General features: G+C 36.1%; 1 protein-coding gene across 2 annotated transcripts in view; it reads left to right on the top strand.

The window, feature by feature from the left end:
- The window catches only part of Kcnk2 (potassium two pore domain channel subfamily K member 2), a 174,399-nt gene that overhangs the window by 82,318 nt on the left and 64,342 nt on the right, over positions 1–27,739 (top strand). For both annotated transcript variants that reach the window (XM_070041436.1, XM_070041437.1), the window contains exon 3: positions 27,368–27,485. In XM_070041436.1, the coding sequence (XP_069897537.1) occupies positions 27,368–27,485 (118 nt within the window). The remainder of the gene's footprint in view (positions 1–27,367; positions 27,486–27,739) is intronic.

Below are 27,739 nucleotides of genomic sequence, written 5' to 3'. Positions count from 1 at the left end.
GCATACACATATAATATGTTTTGTAATAAAGTGGAATTAAAGGATGGAGTCTCGGGTGCTTTATATAGAAATCTTCCCCATAAGAGTTATAAGCTACCTTTGATTTTTGCATTATTCAATATTACACAAGGTTGTACTCTTTCCTTGTCTTACCCCTTTTAATTTTTGTGTTTACCTGAGGGTAGAGACTGGATTCTAGGATTCATTAATGCTAGGATAGAAAGCTTGTCTGAAAGAAATGTCTTTGAGTTCTATCTCTATATGAACAGCTGGCAGAATAATGAATGAAATCAACCAGGAAGTAAAAGGCTTTCACCTAAAACTTCACTTGTAAAAGTCTATATCTATAGTTAATCAAAAGAGATATATTACCTGTGGATAAAGATAAAATTTGACTAATTACATATTCATGTACAGAGTGAAAATATGATGGTTCTAAGAGAATTGAGTTGGAAAGCATGATTTGGTTAGAACTTACTGATGTGTTCTTTTACTTTACTTCTTTCCCTTTCTTTTCCTTTGGTTTTTCCATTCAGTTCTCCTCTCACTTCTCTCCTCTTCTTTAATTTTTTAACAGCTATTCTTTTATTGCTGTCTCTTTTGGGGTGGATATTAATCAAGAAGAACAAAACATGCTTATATTTCTTGAAGCATCCTGAAACACATAATTTCCTTGTTTTCTGCTACTTTGTTAATTTCATTCCTACAGTTACATTCCTGTGTGGATTTTATACCAAGTCTTTCCTTATTACAATTTTTGGCAATGCTATCTGTAGATGGTAGAGCCTGAATCTCAGTGAATGTTCTAGAGAAGGTACCAGTTCCTCTGGGTATTTGATTGAAATTGTGCAGGTTATTGTGTGATTCTTTTAAACTGACATTTGGAATTGAGGATAGATAATAGAAGTTTAAATTTCCTTATGATCCTTTGGGTTCACATGGCTCATTCTCATATTTAGCAATATAGAAAGAAATAGAACTATGGAGTGGGAAAGAGAACTTCTGAAGAATGGATGGTATCTTTCACTTGTAAAACACAGGTCTTCTGTTCCAAACTCATAGACATGGCCTATGGTGTAGCTATAGTTTGGTTAGTAAATTCCCTTAAATAGCATATATGTTAATGGCTTGGTACTAGGCCAGTGCTATTGGAAAGTGATGGAGCCTTTCAGAGGGGGACCTACGTGGAGTTCTTCCAATAACTGGAGGTATCTTGAAGGGAATTATGGGAGTCTTTTCTCTCTTTCCTTCTGTCTCTCTGTGTCTCTGTCTCTGTTTCTCTCTTGATCCTCTCCTGTTGTGTCTGTCTCTCAGACATACGAGTTTGAACTCATGGTTCTACACTTGCTAGGAAGGTGCTCTACTGCTTGAGCCACATTGTAAGCCCTCCCTTTTCTTTTTCTGCTTCCTGACTATGTGGTGAGCAGTTCCATTCTTCTCTTTCCTCGAATAATGGTGTTCTACCTCACAATAGGCCCAAAGTAACAGGATCTATCAGTTATGGGCTAGAACCTCCAAAACTGTGACCCAAATAAATCTTTTCTCTTTATAAGTTGATTATCTCCAGTATTTGTTATAGTGACAGAGAGCTAATAGAGGTTCATATATTATCATTATCATTGATTAAATATCCATGTAGGTTAGATAATGACTTAATCAGTGAGGAAATGAAGTGATGGTTTCCATCTCTTTTGTTTCTCTCCTTTTCTTTTTTGTGAACTCTTTTTTATTTTTGTTGGTACTGGGACTTGAACTCAGGGTGCAAGCACTGTCCTTAAGCTTTTTCGTTCAAGGCTCTGCCACTTCTGGTGATTTTCTGGTAGTTAACTGGAGATAAGAGTCCATGGACATTGCTGGCAGGGAGGCGCTGGCTTTGAACTAATATCCTCAGATCTCAGACTCCTGAGTAGCAAGGATTACAGGTGTGAGCCACTGGTGCCCAGCTGAACATTTGGATAATACTCTTTATACTCAGCTGAATCAAGAACTGTAGCTTATCTAACTTTGTATCTCTATTCTTTGCAATGACCCTAGAGACATTTACAAACAGTCTTATAACTTTCAAATGAAGAAGAGCATTCTACATTTTATGATATGAAAATTCCAAAATGGGTCTGATGTTCATAGATCTAATTAATCTCAACCTTTTGAATTTAAGTGCAATTTAGCCCATACTGTCTCTTGAGATAATTGCTTCTTATTCCATTCATTAAAGTTTTTTTATTTTATTTTACTTGATCTTTTATAAAATTAGATCCTGTAAGTTTTAAGCTGCTTGTCTAGTGAGTTTTGGAAGCAAAGTCATATAATTCCCTTCTAAAGATAGGCATATTGTCTTTTAAAATCTTTGTCTCCTACTATATGTAGAATTTATTCTCCTTCAACTCTCCGTGTTTTTAAAATCTTAGATCATGTGTGCCTTGGGTCTTTGCCTTTCTAGTAGTTTTGCTTTTTAATCACTTCCTTGGCAGTTATAGTGTCCCTTGGTTATTTTAGTTGTCCTTTTCAGGACTACATTCTGTTCGGTTAAAACATTGGTAAGTGCCAATTAGAATTGTGGGCAGAATTCCAAAAGAGGAGAAATCAGAAGTTAGCACGAGTGGCTTTCTGTTTTCCCTCCCTCTTTCTCCTTTGCTCTTTCCGTCTCTCTTTCCTTTCTCCCTGCTTGCTTTCCTCCTCTCTCCTCTTCCCCTTTCCCTTCCTTCTTTGTTACCACCCTCCCTTCTTTTTCTAAGTCACAGCCTCTCCCTCCCTTCTTTTCTCCTCCTCCATCCATTCTTTTCTCTATCCCTCTTTCCTTCTTCCCTTCCATCTCTAATCTTCTTTCCCTCCCTACTTCTGTCCTCCCTCCCCTCTACTTCCTTCATTTTTCCTCCCTTCCTTTCCTCTCCCCTCTGCTCCCCTCTTCTCTCTTCTTTTCAGCTCACTTCCTTTCCTCCCTCCCTTCCTCCCTTCTCTCCTTCCTTCCTGCCCTTCTTCCTGCCTTCCCATTTGTCTTCCTGCCTGTCTTTCTGTCTTTCTTCTTTCTGTCACTATTTCTTACAACCTCTGTTATCTCTCTAGTGTTGCCTAGTGTTTTATATGTTGACATTGTTAAATGGTGTCATTAGGCAGATTCATGATGAGTCTAGAGGCTTCTTTTGGGTTACTGAAACCATTATTTAAAGAGGGTATCTTGGCTCATTTTCTCCCCAAATCACATTTTCTCTTGATCAGAGTAAAACCACAAGGCATACATGTCTTAGGGGAGTTTAAAATCAAATTGAATATTTCACAATATCAAGGATCCAAGTGTAGCTGGTTGTGGTGACACAGGCTTGTAATTCCCGCTACTGAGGAGGCAGAGGCTAGAGATAATGAGTTTAAGGTCAGCCTAATCAAGGTTGGTCAGACCCTCTCTCCATTAAAAAAAATCAGCCAACAACTGGTATTTCCAGACTTTGAAGTTCCTCTTTTAAATTTTCAGTGGAAAAAAAAATACTAGCTATCTTGATGCATACTTATCCCTTCAACTATATAATTAGTACATTTATCATTTTAACTATTATAACCCTTTATTAAATATTTGTGACCAAACATAAATGTTTGCGCAAGGAATCAATTTTATGAGCCTTACCAGGTAATTTTCCTTTTATGATCACTTACACTTTTTGAGAATTGATTTTTCTCACAGTAGCTATTTGCTTAGTGGAGTGTGATTTTTTTGTGTGTGCAGAACTGTTTTATTTCTTTGACTAATTAGACTTGAGTGTGTGTTCGAAAATATTATTCTTCATGTGACTTTATTGTGTTTTCCTCAGGAAACTCAGATTCCTTGAGAATTTATTGTCCTGTGTATAAAAAGTTCTAGTAAGGGACCATGCCAATATTTATGAACTGCTATGTGAAAAAGTGTCTTTTTCCAAGGATTCCTTAAGGAACCAGAATGTACCAGAAATTTGTACATATGTAAAGTACAAACTTGACTATACTGCACAGTGAAGGGAGGTTTGAGGAAGTAAGGAAACACAGGTTAGTTTGGAGGAGAATGAGATCTTTGTACGTAACATCACCAGATGAATTTCATAAAAGCACATGTTAGGGGAAATTGTGTTGAATTTTTTTTTGGGGGGGGGGGTCGGTTGTGGGGCTTGAATTCTGGGCCTGGGCAGTCTCTCAGCTCTTCAGCTCAAGGCTAGCACTCTACCCCTTGAGCCACAGTGCCACTTCCAGCTTTTTCTTTTTATGTGGTGCTGAGGAATGGAACCCAGGGCCTCAGGCATGCAAGGCAAGCACTCTACCACTGAGCCACCTTCCCAGCCCCGTGTTGAAATTTTAAACTCCTCATTTTTAAGGTCCAAGATAGTTTCTTGGCAGTTGTGAAGTTTCTGTTCTATAGTTTGGTAGCTGATGGTATGATTTTGCTAGTTAGATGAAGAAAAGGGATCCACCAAGGACTGTTTTAATTGTTAAATCAGCTTATGTTCCTTTGGGGCAAATTCAAAATTCTTCTTTCCTATACCTCTTGTTTGAACACTGTAAGTAAGGATGATATGGGAACATTTGAGTTCACTGGGAGATAGACAAGTGACCTTGTCTATCCTTGAATGTCCTGTGGTTTCTGGATCCTAGTTGTATCCGGGGAGTAAATTCTGAGGTTTACAAGGAAAGAAGCACTGGCTTTGTGCTATTCACATATTTTGATGATGTCCTAGACTATCGTTATTAGGAAGATCTAGAATTTCTGTCTTTTATTTTTTATTGGCCATAAAGGGAAGGTCTTGTTTCCTTGAAATATCCATAGAGAAGCTAATTTTGTTGGTTTGTTACTCGAGTAACATTTCTTTAAAAAACAGTAGCATCTCAGATGTCCAGGATAGAGATGCTTCTTGGTTAAAGAAATCCAGGAACTTGTCAGAAATCTTGTTACCCTGGGCTTTAAAGCTAGTTATGGTGATTTGCTTCTTTCCAATAGCATAACATTTATACTGTTAATATAAGAGTTCATAAAGAATTGTTAAAGATTGTTGATATGATGCCAATGTCCTGTGGTACTGAAGGTTGGTGATGGTTTTGTAGAACACCAGTTGATTCTTCATCTTGAAAGGTGAGAGAGGCAGGTGCTCTTTCTATTTGACTCTATCCAGGCCAACCCTCCCCCCCATAGAACAGAAGCAGACACCCTCACACCTGTTTTTGATGAGTGAAATTTCAAACGAGAAAGTTACAGCAAATCATTGCTCAAAGTAACGCATCATCCCATGAGAAAGAAAGAAACAAAGGACATAGATTCCCAGCATAGTTCTGTGAATCTGAAATGTATGGACACTTGGAGACACATTGAATATCCTGAATTTTCTCTGAACCCTTACTCCAAAGTGTTTTGCATTTATCTATCATGTTTGAATGGTACTCTGGACTATTGGAAAGACCTGAGATAAGATATTCCATGTGGGGGCTGGGAAGGTGGCTCAGTGGTAGAGTGCTTGCCTTGCATGCTCGAGGCCCTGGGTTCAATTCCTCAGCACCACATAAGCAAAAAGAAAAAAGCCGGAAGTGGCACTGTGGCTCAAGTGGTAGAGCGCTAGCCTTGAGCTGAAGAGCTGAGGGACAGCGCCCAGGCCCAGAGTTCAGGCCCCACGACCGGACCCAAAAAAAATTAAAAAAAAAAAAAAAGATATTCCATGTGAAGATCCACTCACTGAAAGCAAGAAGTAAATTCAATATTCATTCAGCTTTTCTCTGTCTGTCTGTCTGTCTGTCTGTCTGTCTGTCTCTCTTTCTTTCTCTGTATGTGTATGTTTTGAGGCTGAAAGTTTCCTGAGAAGGTGACATTAAAAAAAATTGGCTTTAGAGAAATCAGTCATATAAAGATCATTGTGGGGGGAGTGTTTTAGGAAGAGCATTCTTGCTGTGTTCTGTGTGATGACGTGATTGGCCCACGACTGGTGGACAGGACAGCTTACGTGCTGAGTTGAGGGAGGCCGGCAGGGCTGTGAAACTCCTTGGTTTTAGGTGCAATGGAAAGTAAATGTATAGAATTTTTCAGAAACAAAAGCAAAACCAGATAACAACGATGTGATTGTCCTTGGCAAATAATGTGGTGGCTTCTAAGTGGACCAGATGGAATAAAAGTAGAAAGATTAGTTGGGGAAAATTTTAATGAAAGGTGATTTTTGTAAAGGATTTTAAAGCAGAGAGTCCTGGGAGACATTGGACAGGGATTGGGTTACTAGGAGAGAAAAGAACTTTCTAGAAGAGAAGTGAGGTAATGTGTGTATCAATGGGGAAGATGTAGGGAGAGAGGAGATGACTGGTTAAGGATTTAGCTTGGTGCTGAATTCAATGCATCTAAGATTCCATAAATAAGATACATGTGACGAACATAGAAAATTACTAGATAATACTTTTGTAAAAAATTACTAGATAATACTTTTGTAAGAGCTCAGTATGGCCCAGTCTTCTTTTTTTCAAAATAAATTCTAATGAGTTTTAGGCCAAAAGATGAGTACTCCACTTAAAAATTACTTTTCATTTAAAACCTTCTATAAGATTGATCCTTGTGGACATGTTACAGCTTCTATGTCACAATAAAAACCACTATAATATAATTATTTTAGTGTTAATAGGCAAAGTGTCTTCTCTTTCTGTATAGTATGTTCCAAGGCTTCATACCAGTTTTCATTTCATTTAATCAGATGATGACATTTGCCTCTTGATTTGAGCGGTCTTAAAAAAATGAATTTCATGAGGATAACTTAAAATCATTTGGTTTAATAAAAATAGCAAATGATATTATTTTATAATAATTTTATTCTCAAGGCACATTTCTTTTGGACAGCTGTACAGTGCTATTATGCAAATCAGTAGTTTTGACAAGGTCTTCTGCTTCTTTCTCCATTACTCAGGACCTGACTATTGAATTAGTTCTTGATCTACCCATATACTGGTGTGTGTTTATGTGTGCGTGGGTCTGGCTGTCTTATTCACTGGAGTTCTTTCATGATGTAGGATTAATTTGCTTCAGAGAAGCTTATATGAGATTCATTTCCTCTTGAAGAAGGAAAAAGGAAGTAAGTTAATCTTATAGATAAACTGAACTGAATGTGTATGCCATTGAGTCTGGAAGACAGTATAAAAACAAGCAACAACAGCAACTATATCTGAACATAGAAGGTGTTAAGAAACTTTTACCATACTATATTTTGGATTAATTGGATATGATATTCTAAGGAATAAGTTTGGGAATTAGGATTGGATTTGGAACTTGGTATCTATGGTAGATTTTGCTTAGTCAAACCCTATCATTTTAGAACAAAAAAAAATCCCAGAGTTGGATCATATTTCTAAAACCATACTACTAGTTAGTGACAAAAACCTGATGAAAATTGCTATGACTTCTTGCTTTCATAACTGCCTTTTCCCCAGTTTCTCCTTTTCTGTTTCCACTTTTTCTTTTTCCTTCTTTATTTTATGAATAGCATCATCTTTCTAGGATCAGAGACTAGTGATTCTAGCATTTTTTTTCTTTGAAGCTGAGTCATCCATATATTTATCCTTTGGTCTCTAGAGGTAAAATCTGCCCTAGACTCCATGCTGCTGACTTATTGTTTGCATTTATTCTTAGTTTCCTGGTTGCTTGCTATCTTCTATGTATTGATGAGTAAGTGAGTGAAAAAAATCTCAGACTTATAAGATTTGGGGGGAATCTTGAATCCTAGGTAAAATAAAAGTGCGTAACATGTTTCACATTGCCCCTATAACGAAATGAAGCAGATGTAAAAATTTTTTTTTGGACTTCTTTATTAATTGTTGATAATGTATTGTATTTGCTGTATAGATTAAACTTGATAGGTATTTAGACATCAGGGTAGGGTTTGATACTTATTGAGGTTTCATGGATTAACAGGAGTATTAGACTGTATCCCCATGGATAAAGGGGGGCTGCTTTATTGTTTTAGATCTAAAATATAAACATATTTGAGGACACATACAAGGCCATATATATATGCATGATCACATTGACTAAAGTAGATATATTCAGGGGTGGATTTCCATGGTGTAACCCCTTTGAGCAATAACAGACTGTTTAACAAAACAAATGTCAAAGGGAGGGAGTTGAGCAAATGAACAGAGGAAGAAGGACCATATGGGCCTAATAGCTCAAGTCCATACATGAAAATGGAACTGAGAAACTTGGAGTTTGGCTAGATAGGAGAGGGGAGTGACACTGATTAAGATGCAGTGCACATAAATTGACATGCTGCATAGAAAACTTTTCGTACAACAGTTTAATGATAGTTAAAAAGATGATTTACAAGAAGATTTCACAAATAAAAGGATGATAAATCAGCTTGTCCTAGTTCAGAGAATGACACAGCATAGGATTTTTAAAATAGTGAATGAAAAAAATCCAAGGAATTAAATTTATTTATTCAATACTACCCTATGCCTTTTACTATATGGGACTATGAAAGTCCCCCAACCCCAGTTGGATTTGATTATGCATAGTATTTCCTGGCATAGTTGACTCAATTTGCAATATATTAAGAATATACATCCTTATTTTCAACTACAGATTGATAGAATCATTTTGGATGGTTTTGTGGCATTCCATTTTATGGAGGTATTATAATTTTTGGAAACTCTTTTCCTGTGTTAGGCACAATGTTTTTTTTTTAAATTTTATTTTATTTTATTTGAGAACATACTGTACAGAGGGGTTACAATTACGTTGGCAGGATAATGCATACATTTCTTACCAAGCATAGGCACAATGTTTTTAAAGAATTGGTGTATAAAAATAATAAGCCATCTATCCTGTTAATGACTTTTTAATTATACAGAATGGTATTGTTGATTATAGATGCACATTGTCTATCCAATTTCTTGACATTTTTCATCTTCTGTAACTGAAAGAATGTACTGAGAAGCAATCTCTGCATGTTTTACCTCTCTTCAGCCCTTGAAAACAACCATTCTACATTCTAGATATATCTACATCTGAAGTATCTAGTAGATATATCATATACATGGAAGCATGCAGTTTTGTGGGTATGTAACTTAGATTATAGTTTATGCCATGCCCAGCTGATATGGAATATCATTTTATATTCCTGTTGTCCATTTGAATGTTTTTCTTGATAAATACATCTGCTTAACTCTTATGTCTATTTAAAAAATTAAGTTTTTTAATATTTGGTGAGCATCTTATACATGTTGGATATTAGCCACGTTCAAGTATATATTTTGCAAATATTTTTGACCTATTTCATAGGTTACCTGTATATTCTGCTAATGTTTCCTTTGCCAGGGAGAAGAGCTTTAGTTTGATTTAGTGTCACTTATTTGTTGTTTTATTTTTCTCTTCTGTTTTCTGGGTCTTTGCAGTCATATCCAAAAAACGTTGTCAGGACCAATGTTTGAAGGTTCACCCTATTTTTCTTCTAAGAGTTTATAGTCAGGCCTCAATGTTTTCATCTCTAGTCTAGGTGGAGTTGACTTTGGGGTCTAGTTGAGGGTTTTGCTTGAGGATATTACTTTTCCCAACACACTGTTTTGATGTGATCTTTTCCACACTGTGTATTCTTGTCACATCAAGGAGCAATTGGCTATATGTGTGTAGCATTTGACTTGGTTCCATTGGCTCATATGTCTGTCTTTATGGCAATATAGTATGGCATGTTTTATTTTGTTTTAGAAAAATATTTTTCCTTTTTATAAAATTCCCTAAATTCTTTCCTTTTGGAACTTGTTGGTAGTTGTGGGGCTTGAACTCAGGGCCTGAGCCTCTTTGTGCTCAAGGCTAGCACTCTACCACTTGAGCTACAACACCACTTCTCGTTTTCTGGTTGTTAATTGAAGATAAGAGTCTCATGGATTTTCCTGCCCCAGGCTGGCTTTGGTTTGCAATTCTTAGATCTCAGCCTCTTGGTAGCTAGGATTACAGGTGTAATCCAAGCACTGGCACCAGCCTTTTTAAACTTTTTAATGGACGTTATCTGTAGAGCAAATAATCAGAGAAAAATTGAAGATACAAAGGTTTTCTTTGTATTCCTTATCCCTTGCCAATACAACTTCCTCCTTACATCCTGTACTAGAGTGGCACATTTGTTATCATTGATGAACCTACATGGATGGATCATTTTCACGAGCAGTTCATTGTTTACATTAGGTTTCATTTCTGATGTTGTACATTCTGTGTAGTTGAACAAACATGTACCCATCATTACATTTTTTTTTTGTTGTTGTTGGTCATGGGTCTTGAACTCAGGGACTTAACTCTGTCCCTCAGCTCTTCAGCTCAAGGCTAGTGCTCTACCACTTGAGCCATTGTGCCACTTCTGGTTTTCTGAGTGGTTTATTGGAGATAAGAGTCTCAAGGACTTTCCTGCCCTGGCTGGCTTTGAACTATGATCCTCAGATCTCAGCCTGCTGAATACTGGGTTACAGGTTTGAGCCACTGGCACCCGACCATTATATACTTTTTAAGGCATTGTATTATTGTCTTAAAAGTCCTCTGTAATCTACCTGTACCTTGCTCAATCTTGGCAGGTCTTTTTGTATTCTCTAGAATTTTCCCGTTTCTAGAAAGTTACATAGTTGTAGAGTCAGACAGTATGCAGCATTTAGGTTGTCCTCTCTTACTTATCAAATTGCATTTAAGTTTTCTTTGTGCTTTTATGTGGCTTTGTAGCTCATTTATTTGTAGAACTAACTAATAATATTCTCTGGTCTGTATATCTACTGACCTATTGAAGGATATTTGATTGTTTTCAAGTCTTTGACATTTTAATTAATGCTCTTATAAACAGGAGACATAAATTTACACTTTGAGTCAATGTCAAGGAGAATGATCACTGGTAAAAGTGTGTATAATCTGTGGTACCATTTTGCATTTTCATTAGCACTGAGTTAGAGTTTCTCTTCCTTCACATCCTCAGAGCACTTGGTGCTGTCATTATTTTAGATTCTGGTCTTTATAATAGGTGAGCAGTGAAATCTCAATATTTTAATTTTAATTTCTCTGATGACATATGCTATGGAACTTTTTATGGTTACATGCACTGCTTTGATTATTGTAGCTTTGTAATTTTTTAAACTGGTTTCTGTACTTCTCAGAAAGGGTATTGTTCTGTATATTGTAGAATTCCTATCTCTGTGAGAAGTAAGGTCTTATACAATTATAGAAAAATAATAAGTTTATAAATAATAAATACATGAGATGATTTCAAATAATTTTGTGTCTTAAAAAGTAGTTTGGATTGTGTAACTATCAGTTCCTTCGTTAATTTAACTGGCTGATTGGGGAGTTTAAATACTTTGGCATAGCTGTGAAAGATAATAAAGAGTTGGCTATTTATTATTCTCAGGCATGTAAATAATTTGAGGAAGGCATTCCAGGTAAAGATGAATGGGTACAAAGGCCCCGAGACAGGCATGTTCTTGGCAGAAGCTGTGTGGTTAGAGGGATAATTGGAGGAACATTTGTATGAATAAAGGCCAGGAAGGAAAATGGAACCCACTTGCTGTAGGGCCTTGGAGAACACTTTAAGAGATCTTGGATTGAGTTTGGAGTGAGTTGAAGGTATGAAATGACCTTGAGCAGAGTCAAGGAGATGATCTGGCTTATTAATTAAAGGGATCACTGTGGCTATCCTGTGAAGAATAGAATGGACTGGAATAGAATAGGGGTCTGTTGGAAGAGCCTGGGATTACAAGGTAGTGGATGATGGTAACCTCAACAAAGATAAAAGCAAGAGGCATGGTTGACTGTGGTCAGAATTGGATATTTTGAAGATAAAGCCCATAGGATTTGTCATGAGCTATAGGAGAAAGAAATCTAAGGTCTTTCATAGATTTCTGATTTAAAAATTGGAAAAAAAAATAAGGTTTCAGTTAATGAGATGAGGAAAAAACTCAGAAGGAGATTCAAGGAGGAGCTTGAGGGTTTGATTGGCACATGATCAATCTGCAGTGCCTTTGGGAATGGTGCGGAATGAATGGAATGAATACATTTGTGTGTTAATGAACTGTGGCTGACATTGAGAGTTGATTTTGAATGGGGTCACCTATGAGTAAGTATGGAGGAAGAAAAGTAGAAGTATAGGCTCACATGTAGGTGGGAAGAGGGTGGGAGAATGACAAATGACATGTTCTGTGAGCAGAGGGAAGATATGAAGAGGTGGGACACATTAGCTCTGTCCAAACCACCACACCAAGACTTGTTTTGCTAAGTTATGTTGTTGTTATTTTTATCTATTGAAAATCTAATGATTCATCTAGCTTCTGTGAAAGAAAAAGAGGGTAAAACCCCTGCTGGTAAACCAGTTAACGTGAGGAGAGGAGCTCACTAAGGACATTCAACAGATGCCCAGCACAAAATTAAAACACATAACCAAATAAACAAAACCAAGTAAGGCTCAAGTATGGCTGGTCATATCCTAATGGTAGTCCTCTTTGCCTTCCATGTCTGTTACCAGAATCAGTTCCACGCTGCTTGCTATTTTGTAAGGTCATTATTTGAGAGATGAGAGTTGGTAAAAAGAATCACACTTATTCAAGGGCCTGCTGTGAAGATGATGAGGGATTTGGGGGTCACAAAGTCTGTCTTGGGTGGACTCAGCATGCTCAAAGTGATTTTATAAGAGAAAGAGGAATGAGAATTCTTTATAATATCTCACTGAAACCTCAGCTTTTGGGGCTAGCTTCTGTAGTCATAAGCATTTGGTTAATGTATACAATTAAAGACTACCAAGGGGTATTGTTAAGGTTATTGATTTGGGGGGGGTGGAGGGGAAGAGGTTTTTGTAAATCTAAAGAAAGATTTAGCAGTTAGCATCTTAACCATTCATGTGGAACTTCTCATTATAATTTCGAATGCAGGGTGAAAGGGGAGGTTATAAAGGGATTATGATAGGGCAGAAACACAAAAAGGAGGAGGAGGTGAAATATAATAATTCTGTCCAGGACTATTCTAAAAGATCTACGCTGACATCCTTTTCTCCTTTTCTGTATCCTCAAGAACTACACTTCCTCCTTCCCTACATTCCTCCTTCCTTGGTCCTTTTCCCTCCCCCTCCTCTCTCCTATCCTCCTCCTCTCCCTCCTTTCTCCTTCCCTCCTCTCTTCCTCTTCCCACCCCTCCCCTCCTCTCCTATTCCCCCTTCCTCTTCCCTCTCTCTCCTCTTCCTTCCCTTCATGCTTTGCATGAGAAACTGGCATCTTTTCTTTCAATGGTTGCTGTGTTCTTGAGATCTGTGTGACTGAAGATGGATAGTTCTGCATACATCAGGTGCCAGGCTTACTTTCAGTACTCATGGCTATGGTGTGACAATCTTTTGTCAGTCTGAGAGGTGCCTGAGGGAAAGGTTTAATTGCAGTTTTGGGTCATAACTCCTGGACAGGTGTCAAGGGAGTAATTCTACTGTTCAATTGGTTTGAAAAGCATAAAAAAATTCTCTCAGCTTCCTCATGCTCAACAAAATCGATTGCACCCAATTCATTATTTGCTATTTTTAGTTTATGGGTGGAGATGATAGAAAAAGGTGTGTGTGTGGGGATTTAGAGAAAGGCTAAGAAGCTTAGACAGAATGAGTATGTATTACGGTGTTTGGGGAAGTTACTCATATTATTTTTACTGCCTTGATTTTGTGACATTGAGCTAAGAAATATAAACATATTAAAGAGTCTTGTAAGACTTCATTTTTCTCTGCATAATATTAGTAAGTCATTAGTAAACATCCTCTTTAGCGAATGAAGAAATTTTACCTGGAATTTTTAAAAAGCTCAGAAATTTCTTGTAGGCTTGTTAATGCCATGAGTCAACTCAATTAAAGTGGAAAAATAAAACGTAAATATGTGGCTAAAGCAGGATTCGTCTATCAGAGTATTATTGGAATGTTTTAGGATGATGAAGTTTGGCATCTATTAATGACTAATTTGGGATTATGGAGTTTGTCCATTCAAATAAGAAGTTGGTTAACTGTCACTGTGTTGTTGTATATGTACATATGTTAGTGGGACCTGGGAGTTTTCATCTTTGCTGTGATTTTTTTTTAGATAAGGTGTTCAAGAAAGATATGACCAAAAAGTACAGTTTAAAAAATGCTTATAGTTAGTTAGAAAGGATTTTCTTCCTTCTTTTTCAAGTTCTTTGTGATGTGTCTTTTGCCTGCTTTTTCTTTGTATTGCAAGATGAAGTTCAGAGGGGTTACAGTTACATAAGTAAGGTAATAAGTACCTTTCTTGTCAAACTTATTACCCCTTCTCTCATTGCTCTCTTACTTTTCCTGCCCCCCTCCCCCACCAGTTGTACAGCTCATGTCCAACACATTGTCCTGTGTATGTCGCTGTCGCATTGGTTCCCCCTTGTCCTTTGTCTCACCATTCTGTTGTTCCCCTTCCCTTCCCTGATTCAACAAAACATATATGCAATACCAGAGTGCCAAAATCAAATACAGTGACAACAGGAGGAAGGACATACAAAAGAAACAAAAAAATCACAGTGCATAAGAAAACCACCAGCAAAGAAAACAAACAAAAAACTTCATGCCTTGGAGTTCGTGTCACTTAATGTCCTCTTCTCTGGTCCTATGTACATAGCTGTTGAGCATTTCTGCTCATCTGCTAAGATTATCCTAGACATATACTAATTATTGCAAATAAAGGAAACTATGGGACCTATGTTTCTTTGGGTCTGGCTTACTTCATTTTCTAAGCCTTTCCATCTTTTAAACTTTGAAGAATTTCCTTAATTATTTTCCCTGTAATTACCTTCTTCATATAGATGGAAAGCATTTTTTTGTCATTTAAACTTATATGTATTATGGAAATAAAGGCTTAAGTATAGTATAAAATTAAGTAAGTAGGTGTAAATGACTTTCTCTTGGAAAAGCCAACAAAATTTCCCAAAATCATGAACTCTGTGGATATAGCTACTTGGCAGAGTAAAACTCCTTTTGTTACATTTTAGCTTATTTCATTTTGTGAGTTTAAACATTCAGGCTTTCAAAACAGAATGTGTGAATACATCTTGGTTATTTTAGCATGCTTTAAGCAAAATAGTATAAAAATACTGTTTTAGGTACTATCTCCCTGATTTCAGTTTCATGCTTACTCAGATCCTATTTTGAAGATATCCCCTTTTAAAGAAAATTCTTGGATAAAGTATGTGACTATAACTTGTTCCTGTTTTATTCTTCTAGGACTTTATTTGCTTTCCTTCTATCTACCATTTGTTTTTCCTGACCTATTCTTTTTACCTTCTTCTCTCTCCATATTTTCGTTGTATCAGCCCCCATCGCATACTAACATTGGGTAAAAGATAGCCTCAAAGGAAGATATTTATTGATATTATTCACTGCAATAATATGGAATCTGAGCAGACTCAGGGGAAAATGTGCAGCTGGGGAAATATAGGTTTCAGTATAGTTGTCTTATATGTATTTTTTTTTGCTTCTTTAGATTTATGAAGACTTGAGTCTTGTCCATTTTTTATCCTTTCTATTGTGCACATTTTATTCAGACTCCACACTAAGACTTCCAGTGGTTCAAGTTCAGTCATGGTCTGATGTACAAAATCTTAACCTATTACCAACTCTACAAATTTTTGCTTTCACGTTCTATAGTGTTAGATGAATTTATCCTGTGGCAGAAGAAATATAAGATAGACTGCATTACTTCTAGCTACTCAGTGAGGTATTACAGTGATTAAAAATGACAGCTGAAGACTTTCAAAACACCTCACGCCTGTGACCCTAACTTTTCAAAAGGCTGAGATTTGAGGATTGGGGTTCAAAGCTAGATCAGGCAAGAAAATCCGAGAGACATCACCAATTTGACAGCAGAAAAAGTTGGAAGTGGAGCAGTGCCTGAAGTGGTAGAATGCTAGCCTTGAAAGAAAAAGCTCAGGGACAGTGCCGAGGCCCTGAGTTCAAGTAACAGGACCAACACACACAAATAAAACAAAACACAAAACCCTCAAAGCATGCTTATGTTATATGAAAATAGTTGCCACCAGATTATCATTATTAAAAAAAGCTTGTTTTGGGGATATTTATATGTTCTTATTTTTATGATTATTAATACCTTCCTAAGTGATATAACCTAGAGAGATACCCAGCAATGTACCTTTTGACTTCTGGACCTTCAATTGCATTTACCCCTAACTCTGTTGATCCCTGCTTTGGATTTTAAGGGTTTGTTTCTACTAATAGGAAATAAATTTACACTTTCAAAAGAGCAAGAAGAGAAAAACTGCACTTCATTCACCTGTATAAAAATAGCTTTTGACATGCAACTGCATCATCCCTAAATAGAAGGGAAGATGTGAAAAGGTAAGAAAGCAGACTTTGGAAGACTGGTGTGTACACATTTGTTCTGTCATTTTTCTAGTCATAAGAATTAGATTCCATTTTTACAAAAGGATGCTTCTGTATAAGATATTTATAATTAATGTCGTTAGGTCACATCACATTTGGAAACACCTAATAATTTTGAAAGCCCTTTTAAGAAAGCAAAATACATTTGGATTCAAGTTGTTTCCAGCAAAAACAATAGATTGAAAACATTATTCCATATTACCTTTCCTACGTTAGAAACAGACTCAGGGAACCCTTGAAAATGGACTGCTTTACCAGCTTTTAAGTATGGCCTGACTTAGTCACCTGTGCTTTGTATAAAAACAAAGCAGGAATATTATTCCATTTATTTTCTCATCTGAAAATCTGAACTCTCAGAGGAACTGTATCAATCAGAACTGAATAACTAAAAGCTATATTTTTTTATAAAAGAAAAAGATTATTGATGTTAGATCTTAAAAGAATAATATTTTGACAATACTCAGATTTATAGAATGTAGTTTTGGCCTTTCTTTTTTGGATTTATGTACATGCCTTTATTTTTCCTAGGCATTGAAAACAAAACAAAACAAAAAAAACCCAAACACATAAAGAGAAAAACAAGTGTTATGTCCACATGGCTATTGAATTTCTGAAAAATGGGCTGGGAAGGTGGCACAGTGGTAGAGCGCTTGCCTTGCATGCCTGAGGCCTTGGGTTCGATTCCTGAGCACCACATAAGCAAAAAGAAAAAAGCCGGAAGTGGCGCTGTGGCTCAAGTGGTAGAGCGCTAGCCTTGAGCTGAAGAGCTGAGGGACAGCGCCCAGGCCCAGAGTTCAGGCCCCACAACCAGACCCCCCCACCCCAAAAAAAAGAATTTCTGAAAAATGAATTTTCATGCAATGAGTCACAAGTTTATTTATACAGTCAGAGGCTAGAATGCATACTAATTAGAATAGAATATTTTATTAGCACATATTAATTATATAAAACAATGGGTTTCAATTATGACATTTGCATTGATATATGTAATATATTTTGATCATATGTATCCCCATTTTCCTCTCTGGAATGTCTGCTCTGAAGTCATAAAAATATATAATTTAACATCTATAAACTGTAATCATTGTAAATATCTCATGTATTTGGATTCTTAGATACATACAAAAACTGAGCAAAATTTGACATTCCAATAAGAATGCAAGTCAGTCCATGTTTTCAGAAAATAGCATACTTACAAGATCTAACTTAGACTAATAAGCACATAGTCTTCATTGTAGAATTGTATGTGTGATCATAACACATTCATTTGTTAATAATAATTCCCTAATTATGGGAATTACCTTTAATTCTGTAATAAGGCATGTATCACTGCAATGGAATTTAATGTTTTGACCCACTGTTCATTGAAGCACAAGTACCATTCTTCTGCTTGCTGCTATTATGTTAAGCCCCAAATGCTCAGATATTAGCAATTTTATATCCATATAAAAATAACTATTAGCTGAGAGCTGTTTTTGAAATACTCTTTAAGGGATTTGGTATTGATGTAATATGGTTTTAAAGAGCTTGTTTGCTTCTTTGATGAATCACCAAAGAAGTACCACTTATGGCACTCTGCCTCTTAGACTATATATATATATATATATATATATATATATATATATATATATATATATATATATATATATATATGTAGATATATGTAGATATATCTACATATATACATGTGTGTATGCATATATACACATATAATATATACTGTATATGTATGTGTAATAGTTCTGGATCTTGGACTCAGAGCTTAGACACTGTCCCTGAGGTTTCTTGTAGAAGGTTAGCACTCTACCACTTGAGGCACAGCTCTATTTCTGGCTTTTTGGACTTTCCTATTTGGACTTGCTTGAAACTGTGAGTCTCAGATGTCAGTCTCTTGAATAGCTAGTTCATAGATGTGAGCCATTGGAACCTGGCAAAAATATTTATAATATTTCTGGGCTCTGGAAGCCCAATACATTGCTTCTGTTTGCAGAATACCATGAGAGGAATAAAGAGATAGTGAGCCTGATTTTTGGGGCTCATTCCTCACGTGGTAGGAAGAAGGTACCATGGATGGGTTTGTAGGTAATCTCACAATAAAACCATATGCTGTGGTACATTATTATGTATCATATCTCCAAAATATTCCCAGTGAATAAGACTTATATAGCACTGATGGAAGAGAGATGGTTCTCTTGTAAAAGTGATGTCCATGAGCGACATTTCAGACAGAGATGTCCTCCAAATTATAAAACTGGTTTGGAACTGGCTAATACATTGCAGCTCCTCTTTAATTGAAATATACCATGGAGGCTCTGAGGCTCTTTGAAGGCTGTATGTGAATTCTGAGCATGCATTAGTAAGGCCTGCCTTGAGATTCTCTTCTTTTATCAGTGAGACCTTTCAAAGTGGCTTCCATCATGGGAATTAGGTAATCAGAGTGTTGACACCTAGCCACAGGTTAAAACTGAGAGAGACACAAGGATCCAGGAGCCTGTGGCACTCAGATATGATTGTGTATTATTGATGAGCGATGATTATTTTTGTGCTATACCTGTAAGAATCCTAATGATTCTTACCATGATCTTTTCACTAAGTCCCTTGGTAATGAGATTATCACTTATTGTTATGTTTTCCTCATTATGCATTATTCTTGTTTTTTGAACTATCAGGTATACATGGCTGAAATATTCTGGCACAGTGTGGTAAATGTGTGATTTGATTTCTTTTCTGAAGATTAGCCTCCTTCAAGGAGAAACTGATTATCCACAAGGAAATATTTGTGAGTTATATCTCACGGAAAATTGACAAGAAAGAGAATATATTATTCCTTGGGGAAATTATAATTATACAAGTATCAGCATGGTTGTAACTAGATTTGGCCATTATATCAGTTACTTGAAAATAATGCTCTTTTATAAAAGGAAAAAACCAGGAATATTCCAAAATATCTAGTTAAAGTTACCATAAAACCAGTTGTAGACACATCATTTGTATCAACTAATCAGTCAGTGCCTTATACTTGGGATTCAGAAGTTTCAAATCACTTAGAAATGCAGGTTATTAATGTGACCTGCTTTCAAGATTTTAGGTATTGCGGTATCTTTTAATGGAATATTGATCATGATATTAACACGAGGGGATTGTAGAAAGCACGCAGAACATTCTGTACTTCTTTGAGGAGTATCAGCATCTGAATATAGGGAAAATAGTGAAATCAGAACTTTCTGGTGTCAGTTGTATTTTTAGATACATATAAAATTTTTCTGAAGACAGTAGATCCTTTAGGCTTTCTGGAAGTAGCTCAATTTTCGATATTTTTACTTTTAGTTAAAAGAAAAAGTCTAGTGCTTTATAACACATGAGAAGTTGTTCCTTGACATTAGACTCATCAAAACATTCTCATGACTTTCAGTTTTCTCCCATTGAATTCTAAGTCTGTGATGGTCTTAATTCCAAGGAAGCATAACTCTTCAGTGTTTGGTCTTAAAGTTCAATATACTTCCATTATGCCAGGTGGCATTATATATCAATGGATTGTAATTCCAAAAGGCACACATTCAAGTAGAACTCTGTGCACTTTGATTTTAAAAGCCCAGTGTCACGGAAATCAAAACTTCTGTCATGATCTTTGTGAGGAATTATCTTTATTATCAGTGTGTACATAAGCCTAGCAGAGTTCTGGTTCTTATGTTTAAGTGTTTATTTATTTATTTTGGTCATGGGGCTTATACTATGGGCCTGAGTGCTGTCCCTCAGCTCTTCAGCTCAAGGCTAGCGCTCTACCACTTGAGCTACAGCACCACTTCCGGTTTTCTGATGGTTTATTGGAGATAAGAGTTTCACGGAGTTTCCTGCCCGGGCTCTCTTTGAACCATGATCCTCAGCTTCTCAGCCTCTTGAGTAGCTAGGATAACAGGCGTGAGCCACCAGCACCTGGCTGTGTAAGTATTTATTCTTAACATTGGTATGCATCTTACATCTTTATCCTTAGTGCACATTCTTATAAACTGCAGAGCAAAATGAAACACGAGTTGAATGATGATTATCTTTTACTATTTGTGGGTTTTTGGAAGCCCTTTCTTAAGTTAGCATCCCAAGTAATCATGTGCTAGGATTAAATCTCAGATTTCAGTGTCCCCCCCCCCACTCTCTTTTTCTTTTTTGTCAGTCATGGGACTTGAACTCTGGGCCTGGGTGCTGTCCTTGAGCTTTAAAAAAGCTCAAGGCAAGCATTCTACCACTTGAGCCACACAGCACCACTTCCAGTTTTCTGGTGGTTTATTGGAGATAAGAGCATCACAGACTTTCCTCCCCAAGCTGGCTTTGAACTGAAATCCTCAGATCTCAGCTTCCTTATTAGCTAAATTTATAGGTATGGGCCACCAGTGCCCAGCAAATACACTTTTTTTTTTTTTGTTAGTCATGGGGCTTGAACTCTGGGTGTAGGCGCTGACCCTGAGCTCTTCAGCGCAAGGCAAGCGCTCTACCACTTGAGCCACAGCACTATTTTCTGTGTTCTCTTTATATTAATCTAAACAACGTAAGCTACTGATAAATTTTCAAAGATGACTCGATTGTCTGCAAAAAATAATTTTGCTTTTAATGGACAAGTGAATTTTCTTATTGCCTATTATGTGATCATGTTACTTCAGCCACTTACTATGTTACATCCAGAAAGAGTTCTCATGACGTCATTTGTTAAAAGCTCTGAAGACCTGAATTGATGAATGACAGGGCAGAGATCATAGATCTACGTAAAGGGTATAGGACATCCAGGTCCTGTGGATGTTGACCAGGATGTTTTCTACTAGAGAAATGACTTCATGTCGACTCATTCTCAGTGTAATTTGGGATATTTTTAGTTGGATCTGAAGCTTGTTTCAATAATCACAGCTCCGTGATCGCTACGTACAACCCACGAGTTGCCAGACACTACCCTCTCTGATTATCATGTTGAATTTGCTTCTTTTGAACAGAATAGTTTGTAGACTTTATCCAAGTGTCCAGCCGAGGGACAATGCACCTTGTTATTGGTGAGGAAAACAATAAAGTAAATGACCACAACTGTCCAAGAAGGATGTGTTAAATTAGTTGTTGGAAGGATTAGCTTGCTCTGATCAATAAAACAATGAATTCTTCTTAATTGAATCAAGTCAAAAGACTTTCTCTACCTAATTTTAGATATATCATCAATATTTTCACTTGGTGGTGGTTTTCTCATTGCCTAGTTTTGAATAAATGAATATGTGGAGGAAGTGTTTATAAAATATGACAGTATACTTTGGATGCAAATTTATAATCTTTCTAAGCTTTCCTCTTTCCTGATTTTTATTGGGGGTTTGTTTTTGCTGAGAGTTACTAGGTTAGGGAACTTAGGATTCAGTATGTCACCCACGTTTATGAACTGTGTAAGTAACTATTTCCTTTAGCATAGATAATAGTAAGATAATCACACGCATCTCTTTCAGATTTATGATACTTCGATTGTTTTTTTTACTAGCTGCAGAGCCTGTTTATCACTACAGTTAAGATGTATAAACCAATTGCTTTTTATTTTATTTTATGATAAAATAAGAATTGTTTGCATTTCTCTAATTATTATCTACCTTATGTAACTGTTGCTTTCTTAATGTATTTCCTAAAGACATGCTTAGTTTTTAAAAAGATTATCTATATTTTTCTTTACTTACTCTTTCAATATATTTAATTCAATGCTACTTTCTTGTTATGACAAAAGACTGCAACTATTGAAGATTTTATATGATTAAACCAAAGAGTTAGCCTGGGATGGTGGCTTGATGGTAGAGTACTTGCCTTGCATGCATGAGGCCCTAGGTTTGATTCGTCAGCACCACATAAGCAAAAAATCCTGGAAGTGACACTGTGGCTCAAGTAGTAGAGTACTAGCTGAAGAGCTGAGGGACAGTGCTCAGGCCGAGAGTTCAGGTCCCATGACCGACAAAAAACAAAGAATCTGCCATCATTATTCTTAAATAGCACTCCTGTGGAAATACTCTCCAAAGTAATAAGAGATGAAAAGAAAGAAAATGTAGCTATTGAAAGATGTGGAGCTGGATACTGGAAGCTCTCAACTGTAATCCTAACTACTAAGCAGACTGAGATCCGAGGATCCACTTTATAAGCCAGCCCTGGCAGAAAGTCCTTGGGAATTTTATCTCAACCACTTAAAAGCAGAAGTGGAGCTATGGCTTAAATGTTAGAGCAATAGATTGGAGGGGGGGAAAATCTAAACCAAATGACAATGTGAGACCATGAGTTCAAGCACCAGCACTGGCAGAAAAACAAAACAAAACAACAAACCTGACAACAAAAAGAAGGATGTAAGGATAAAATGTCATTATTTGTAAATGACAAGGTTGCTTATTTTGGTTTTCCAGGTAGAAAACAAAATCAAACAACAAACAAACAAAATAATACGTTCAGTATTATTGCATGGTGATTCTCACACTGTGTATACTAAAATCTTCTCAGAGGTTTGATAAGGTCAATGCAATTTCCATCATAATGCTAAGGTGTTTTTAATCCACTGAACTCTAACAAGTTTATAATGGGGTTTCCCCACAGGTCATGAGTTAATAGGACTCATTGAATGCAGAAAGGCATATTAAATAAGCGTTGAATCCAAACATTAAAAATATTTATAAAATTTCAAAACTTGCCACTCTCTCTGCTACATAGTATTTTTTGTGTGGGAAAATGTAATTACTCTTTCATGAAATTAGGTTATTTATGCTAACATATATGGGCTTCCTGTTATTTTTACATGAATTAGCAAAAACAGAAAATTAAAAGTTAAACATGCAGTAAATATTAATATTTAAACTCTAAATAAAAAACCATGCATATAATGAATAAATTTTGAGAAAATAAAGTTGTTTTATTGTAAAAATTAAAGACTTGATAAGACACTTGACAGTTATACTAATATTCATTTAAAATTTTATTGTAAAGGTTATGTACAGAGAGGTACAGTTACATAAGTCAGGTAATAACTGTATTTCTCTTTGAACATTGTTACCCCTTCCTTGGCTCTCTCCTAGTTTTTCCTTCCTGCTCCTACCCACAAGTTCTATAGTTCACTTTCAACATAGTATTTAGTGACTATCACTGCTGTATCTGTACCTTTGAACCTCCATTTTTGTGACCCCCCTCCTTACCCCTCCCAAAGACATATAATCTAACAAAAAAGGCAGAAGGTACAAAAAAACAAAAAAATAGTTACAAAGAAAAAATACCTTGTTTCCATTTCTTGGAGTTCATTTTAATAAATATTATTTTATATGATTATATGCACCTAGCTATTGAGCCTTTGTGATCCTCTCAAGAATATTCTTCTCAGGTCTCACTGTGTGAATGTCTAGAGACCTGTATAATTTATCATGTCTTAGTATATAGTTTTTTTTTTGTCTTTTATCAAGTGTGTTTACTTGTAGATTTATAGTCGCATTTTAGTTACCACAAACGAGGAAAATCATGCAACCTGTGTTTCTTTGAGTCTGGCTTACTTCACTTAATATAATTTTTTCCAAGTTTTCCCATTTCCTTATGAATGGTATAATATCATTGTTTCTTTCTTTTTTCTTTTGGTTGGTTGTGGGGCTTGAACTCTGGGCCTGGGTGCTGTCCCTCAGCTCTTCAGCTCAAGGTGAGCGCTCTACCACTTGAGCTACAGCGCCACTTCCGGTTTTCTGGTGGTTTATTGGAGATAGGAGTCTTACTGTCTTTCCTGCCTGGGCTGGCTTTGAACAGAGATCCTCAGATCTCAGCCTCCTGAGTAGCTAGGATTACAGGCGTGAGCCACCGGCACCCGGCTAATATCATTCTTTCTGATGGATGAGTAGAATTCCTTTGTGTACATATACCATGTTTTCCTAATCCATTCATTCACTGAAGGACATCTGGGTTGATTCTGTATCTTAGCTATGGTAAATTATTCTGTAATGAATATGGCTGTGCTAGTAGCTTTAGTGTGGCCTTGTTTGTGTTCTCTGGAATAAATGCCTAGGAGCGAAATTGCTGGGTCATAGGGAAGCTCTATATTTAGTCTTTTTTTTTTTTTTTTTTTTTCCGTGGGTCATAGGTCTTGAACTCTGGGCCTGGGCGCTGTCACTCAGCTCTTCAGCTCAAGGCTAGCACTCTACCACTTGAGCCACAGCGCCACTTCTGGTTTTCTGGTGGTTAATTGGAGATAAGAGTCTCACAGACTTTCCTGCCTGGGCTGCTTTGAGCTGCAGTCCTCAGATCTCTTCTGAGAAGCTCTAGGATTACAGGCATGAGCCACCAGTGCCTGGCTCTATATTTAGTCTTTTGAGGAACTTCCATACTGCTTTCCATACTGGTAGAATAAGTTTACATTCCCACCAACAGAATAGTAGAGTTCCCTTTTGGCTACATCCCCACCATGATCCTTCTGCTCTGCCTTCCAACTGCTATGATTATAGACATGTTACCACCACACAAGATGGGTACTTGAAATATTTAACATTTTACTAGAAATATGTTTGCAAATTTATGGAGATGAACATTTCTATTAAGTTTAATTAAATGTTTATAAATTTATGCAAGAATAACAGAAAAGAAATAAAACATGCTTGAAAAGAAGAGTAATGAATAAGACATGCACTATTTGGCATCAAAGTTACTCTAGAGTCAGATCAATAGAAATAACTATGTCAAAACTCAGCTTCATTGTGTGCTGTGGGCATGTATTTATGTGTGTCTGTTTTTGCACAGTTAATCTATGATATAGAAGCATACTCCAATATTGCTCATAATAAAGAATATACAAATATAAGCATAAAAAGACATTATTAGAGATATTATTAAGCATTTGTAGATTGCTAGAGGCTATTGTGAACGGAGGAATTTTCTGGATAGCCATTTGCTATTTATCAAATGCTTTAAAATATTCATAATGTTTAATGTGCTAATTTTATTCTTAGCAATTGCTCCTAAGAAAATATTCAAAGATGCAAAGCACTTATGTGCAAATGTTTGCAAAATCATGTTGTATGAGACAAATTTTAGAACAACACATGCACCTACATATTAGACCGTGATTAAGTAAATATGATAATGACAAAAACTGCATCATGACTAGTAATAATTATTAATAAATAAATTAAGTAAATTACTAATAATTAAGTCTAGATGCAGTATTAATTATTAAAACATAAATTACTAAATAATTTATTGATAATTAAGATTAGTCCAAATATATTTCTTTTTTGTCATGATCATGTTAGTTATAAATACTTACAATTAACTAAGAAGATTGAATATAAGATATCAGATAACTCAAATTTGGTATGTAAAAACTATATTTTGATAAACTTTATATACAGTATGTATGCATATATAAGTGTATACACAATAATACATAATGTATACATATAGGATATATGTGATATATCACATATACATATGCGCATATACATGTAATCTTATGTATCTATATAATCTCCAAATCCTGTGGTTCCTGTGAGAACATTGCAGATGACAGCCTCTGGTGTTTCTATAGAATTTATTAGAATCTGTAGAAATTCAAGGAATCTGAATCTAAATCTAACTAGACTGAGTTAAGAGTATGGCCATGAATTGTTATCACCTTCTTTTCATCTTTGCCTGGTTTGGGGGTCTTTTTTGACATTTGCTCTCCATAATTATAGACAACCCAGCCTTGTTTTTCGTTTTGTTTTGTTTTGTTGTCCTGGGGCTTGAACTATGGGCCTGAGTACTGTTCCTGTGTTCTTCAGCTCAACGTGAGTGCTCTACCACTTGAGCCACACCACTACTTCTGTTAGTCTCACGGACTTTCCTGCCCTGGCTGGCTTTGAACCACGATCCTCAGATCTCAGCCTCCTGAGTAGCTAGGATTATAGGTGTGAGCCACTGGTGCCTGGCTGTCTTGGTTATTTTTAAAGAGTTGTATAAAAGAGTTAGAATTTCATAAGTCAGGTTACTAGTACAGTGTTTCTTGGGCAATTCAACCCTTAATTCACTGGTTCCCTCATTTTCCCTCCCATCCCTACTGGTGCATGTTTTACATCATATTGAATACAATGACTGCAAATAGTGTGTATTAAATGCAATGACTGCATTTACTCATCCTTCTTCCCTCCATTTCTTGGAATTCATTTTGATAAACCGTACTTTAGGTGTTCAAAGATGTTCTGCCTTTGAATGCCTCTCCTATGCATACTCTCCTTCAGTTGGTTAGTTTATGTGTTAATGTGTACAGCCTCGTGTAAGTTATCATATCCAGTTGTGTTTTAGATCTAGCTTCAACATATGGAAGAGAGCATGTACCATTTGTCTCTCCGAGCTTGGCTTACCTCCCTTAAGATGTTTTGTTCTAGCTTCCTCCATTTCCCTGCAAATGACATACTTATTATTCTTTCTAATGGATGAGTAAAATTCCTCTGTGTATATGTATCACATTTTCTTGATCTACTTCTCTATTGTAGAGCACCTAGGTTATTTCTATAACTTAGCTATTATAGTAGAAATGAACATGGATACATATATTTAACTTTTAAAATGATTACCACTTTGGAAATACTTTAAAAAATAAGGCCATTATATTTTGCTTATTTAAACCTTGGTTTTGTACTCTAATATGTGAATTTATAGCTAATCTGTGCTATTTACATTAGTGCATTGTTATATTTTGTTTTTGATTCAAATGTCACTAAATATGTCATCTCATTTGACATGAGATGATATGACTGTGCATTAGCATACTATTAGAAGCTTCATGCAGATCCATTCAATTCATATCTAATGTAAACAATTAATATCTAATGTAAACATACTTAACTACTGTTAATTTTGGGTAGAAGGTTTTAATCTCTGATGTATCATAAATAGAGAAGCAAAATTTTGGATTACCTTTGTTTACTTAGTCATTTTGGGGTGGGGTTTATGGTGCTGGATGCCTGAATGTGATTTGATATGTACTGATCAATTTCTTTTTAAACTTGCAGCAAATAGTGGCAGCAATAAATGCGGGGATTATTCCCTTAGGAAACACCTCCAATCAAATCAGTCACTGGGATTTAGGAAGTTCCTTCTTCTTTGCTGGCACTGTTATTACAACCATAGGTAAGAAACAATCTAGTTTATGTTTTATTTTGATGTAGTTTGTGACCTTAAAATGCATTTGTTTGAATTTTCTTTATATAGTTGGTCAAAATGGTCTACTTACAGTAGGAAACTGAATTATACTAAGATGATTTTGAAAGAGGAATAAAGGAATGAAGTTATTATTCCAGAATACTGACAAGTTTAAACGGTGAATATTGACCTAAATTTAAATTATGTATGTGACTCTGCAGCAACCTTGTGGAGTCCTGTGG

This window comes from Dipodomys merriami, unplaced genomic scaffold, assembly GCF_024711535.1.
Source record: "Dipodomys merriami isolate MVZ:Mamm:240054 unplaced genomic scaffold, mDipMer1.0.p SCAF_31, whole genome shotgun sequence".
In the NCBI taxonomy this organism is placed as follows: Eukaryota; Metazoa; Chordata; class Mammalia; order Rodentia; family Heteromyidae; genus Dipodomys; species Dipodomys merriami.
This window is presented reverse-complemented; position numbering and strand designations above follow the sequence as displayed.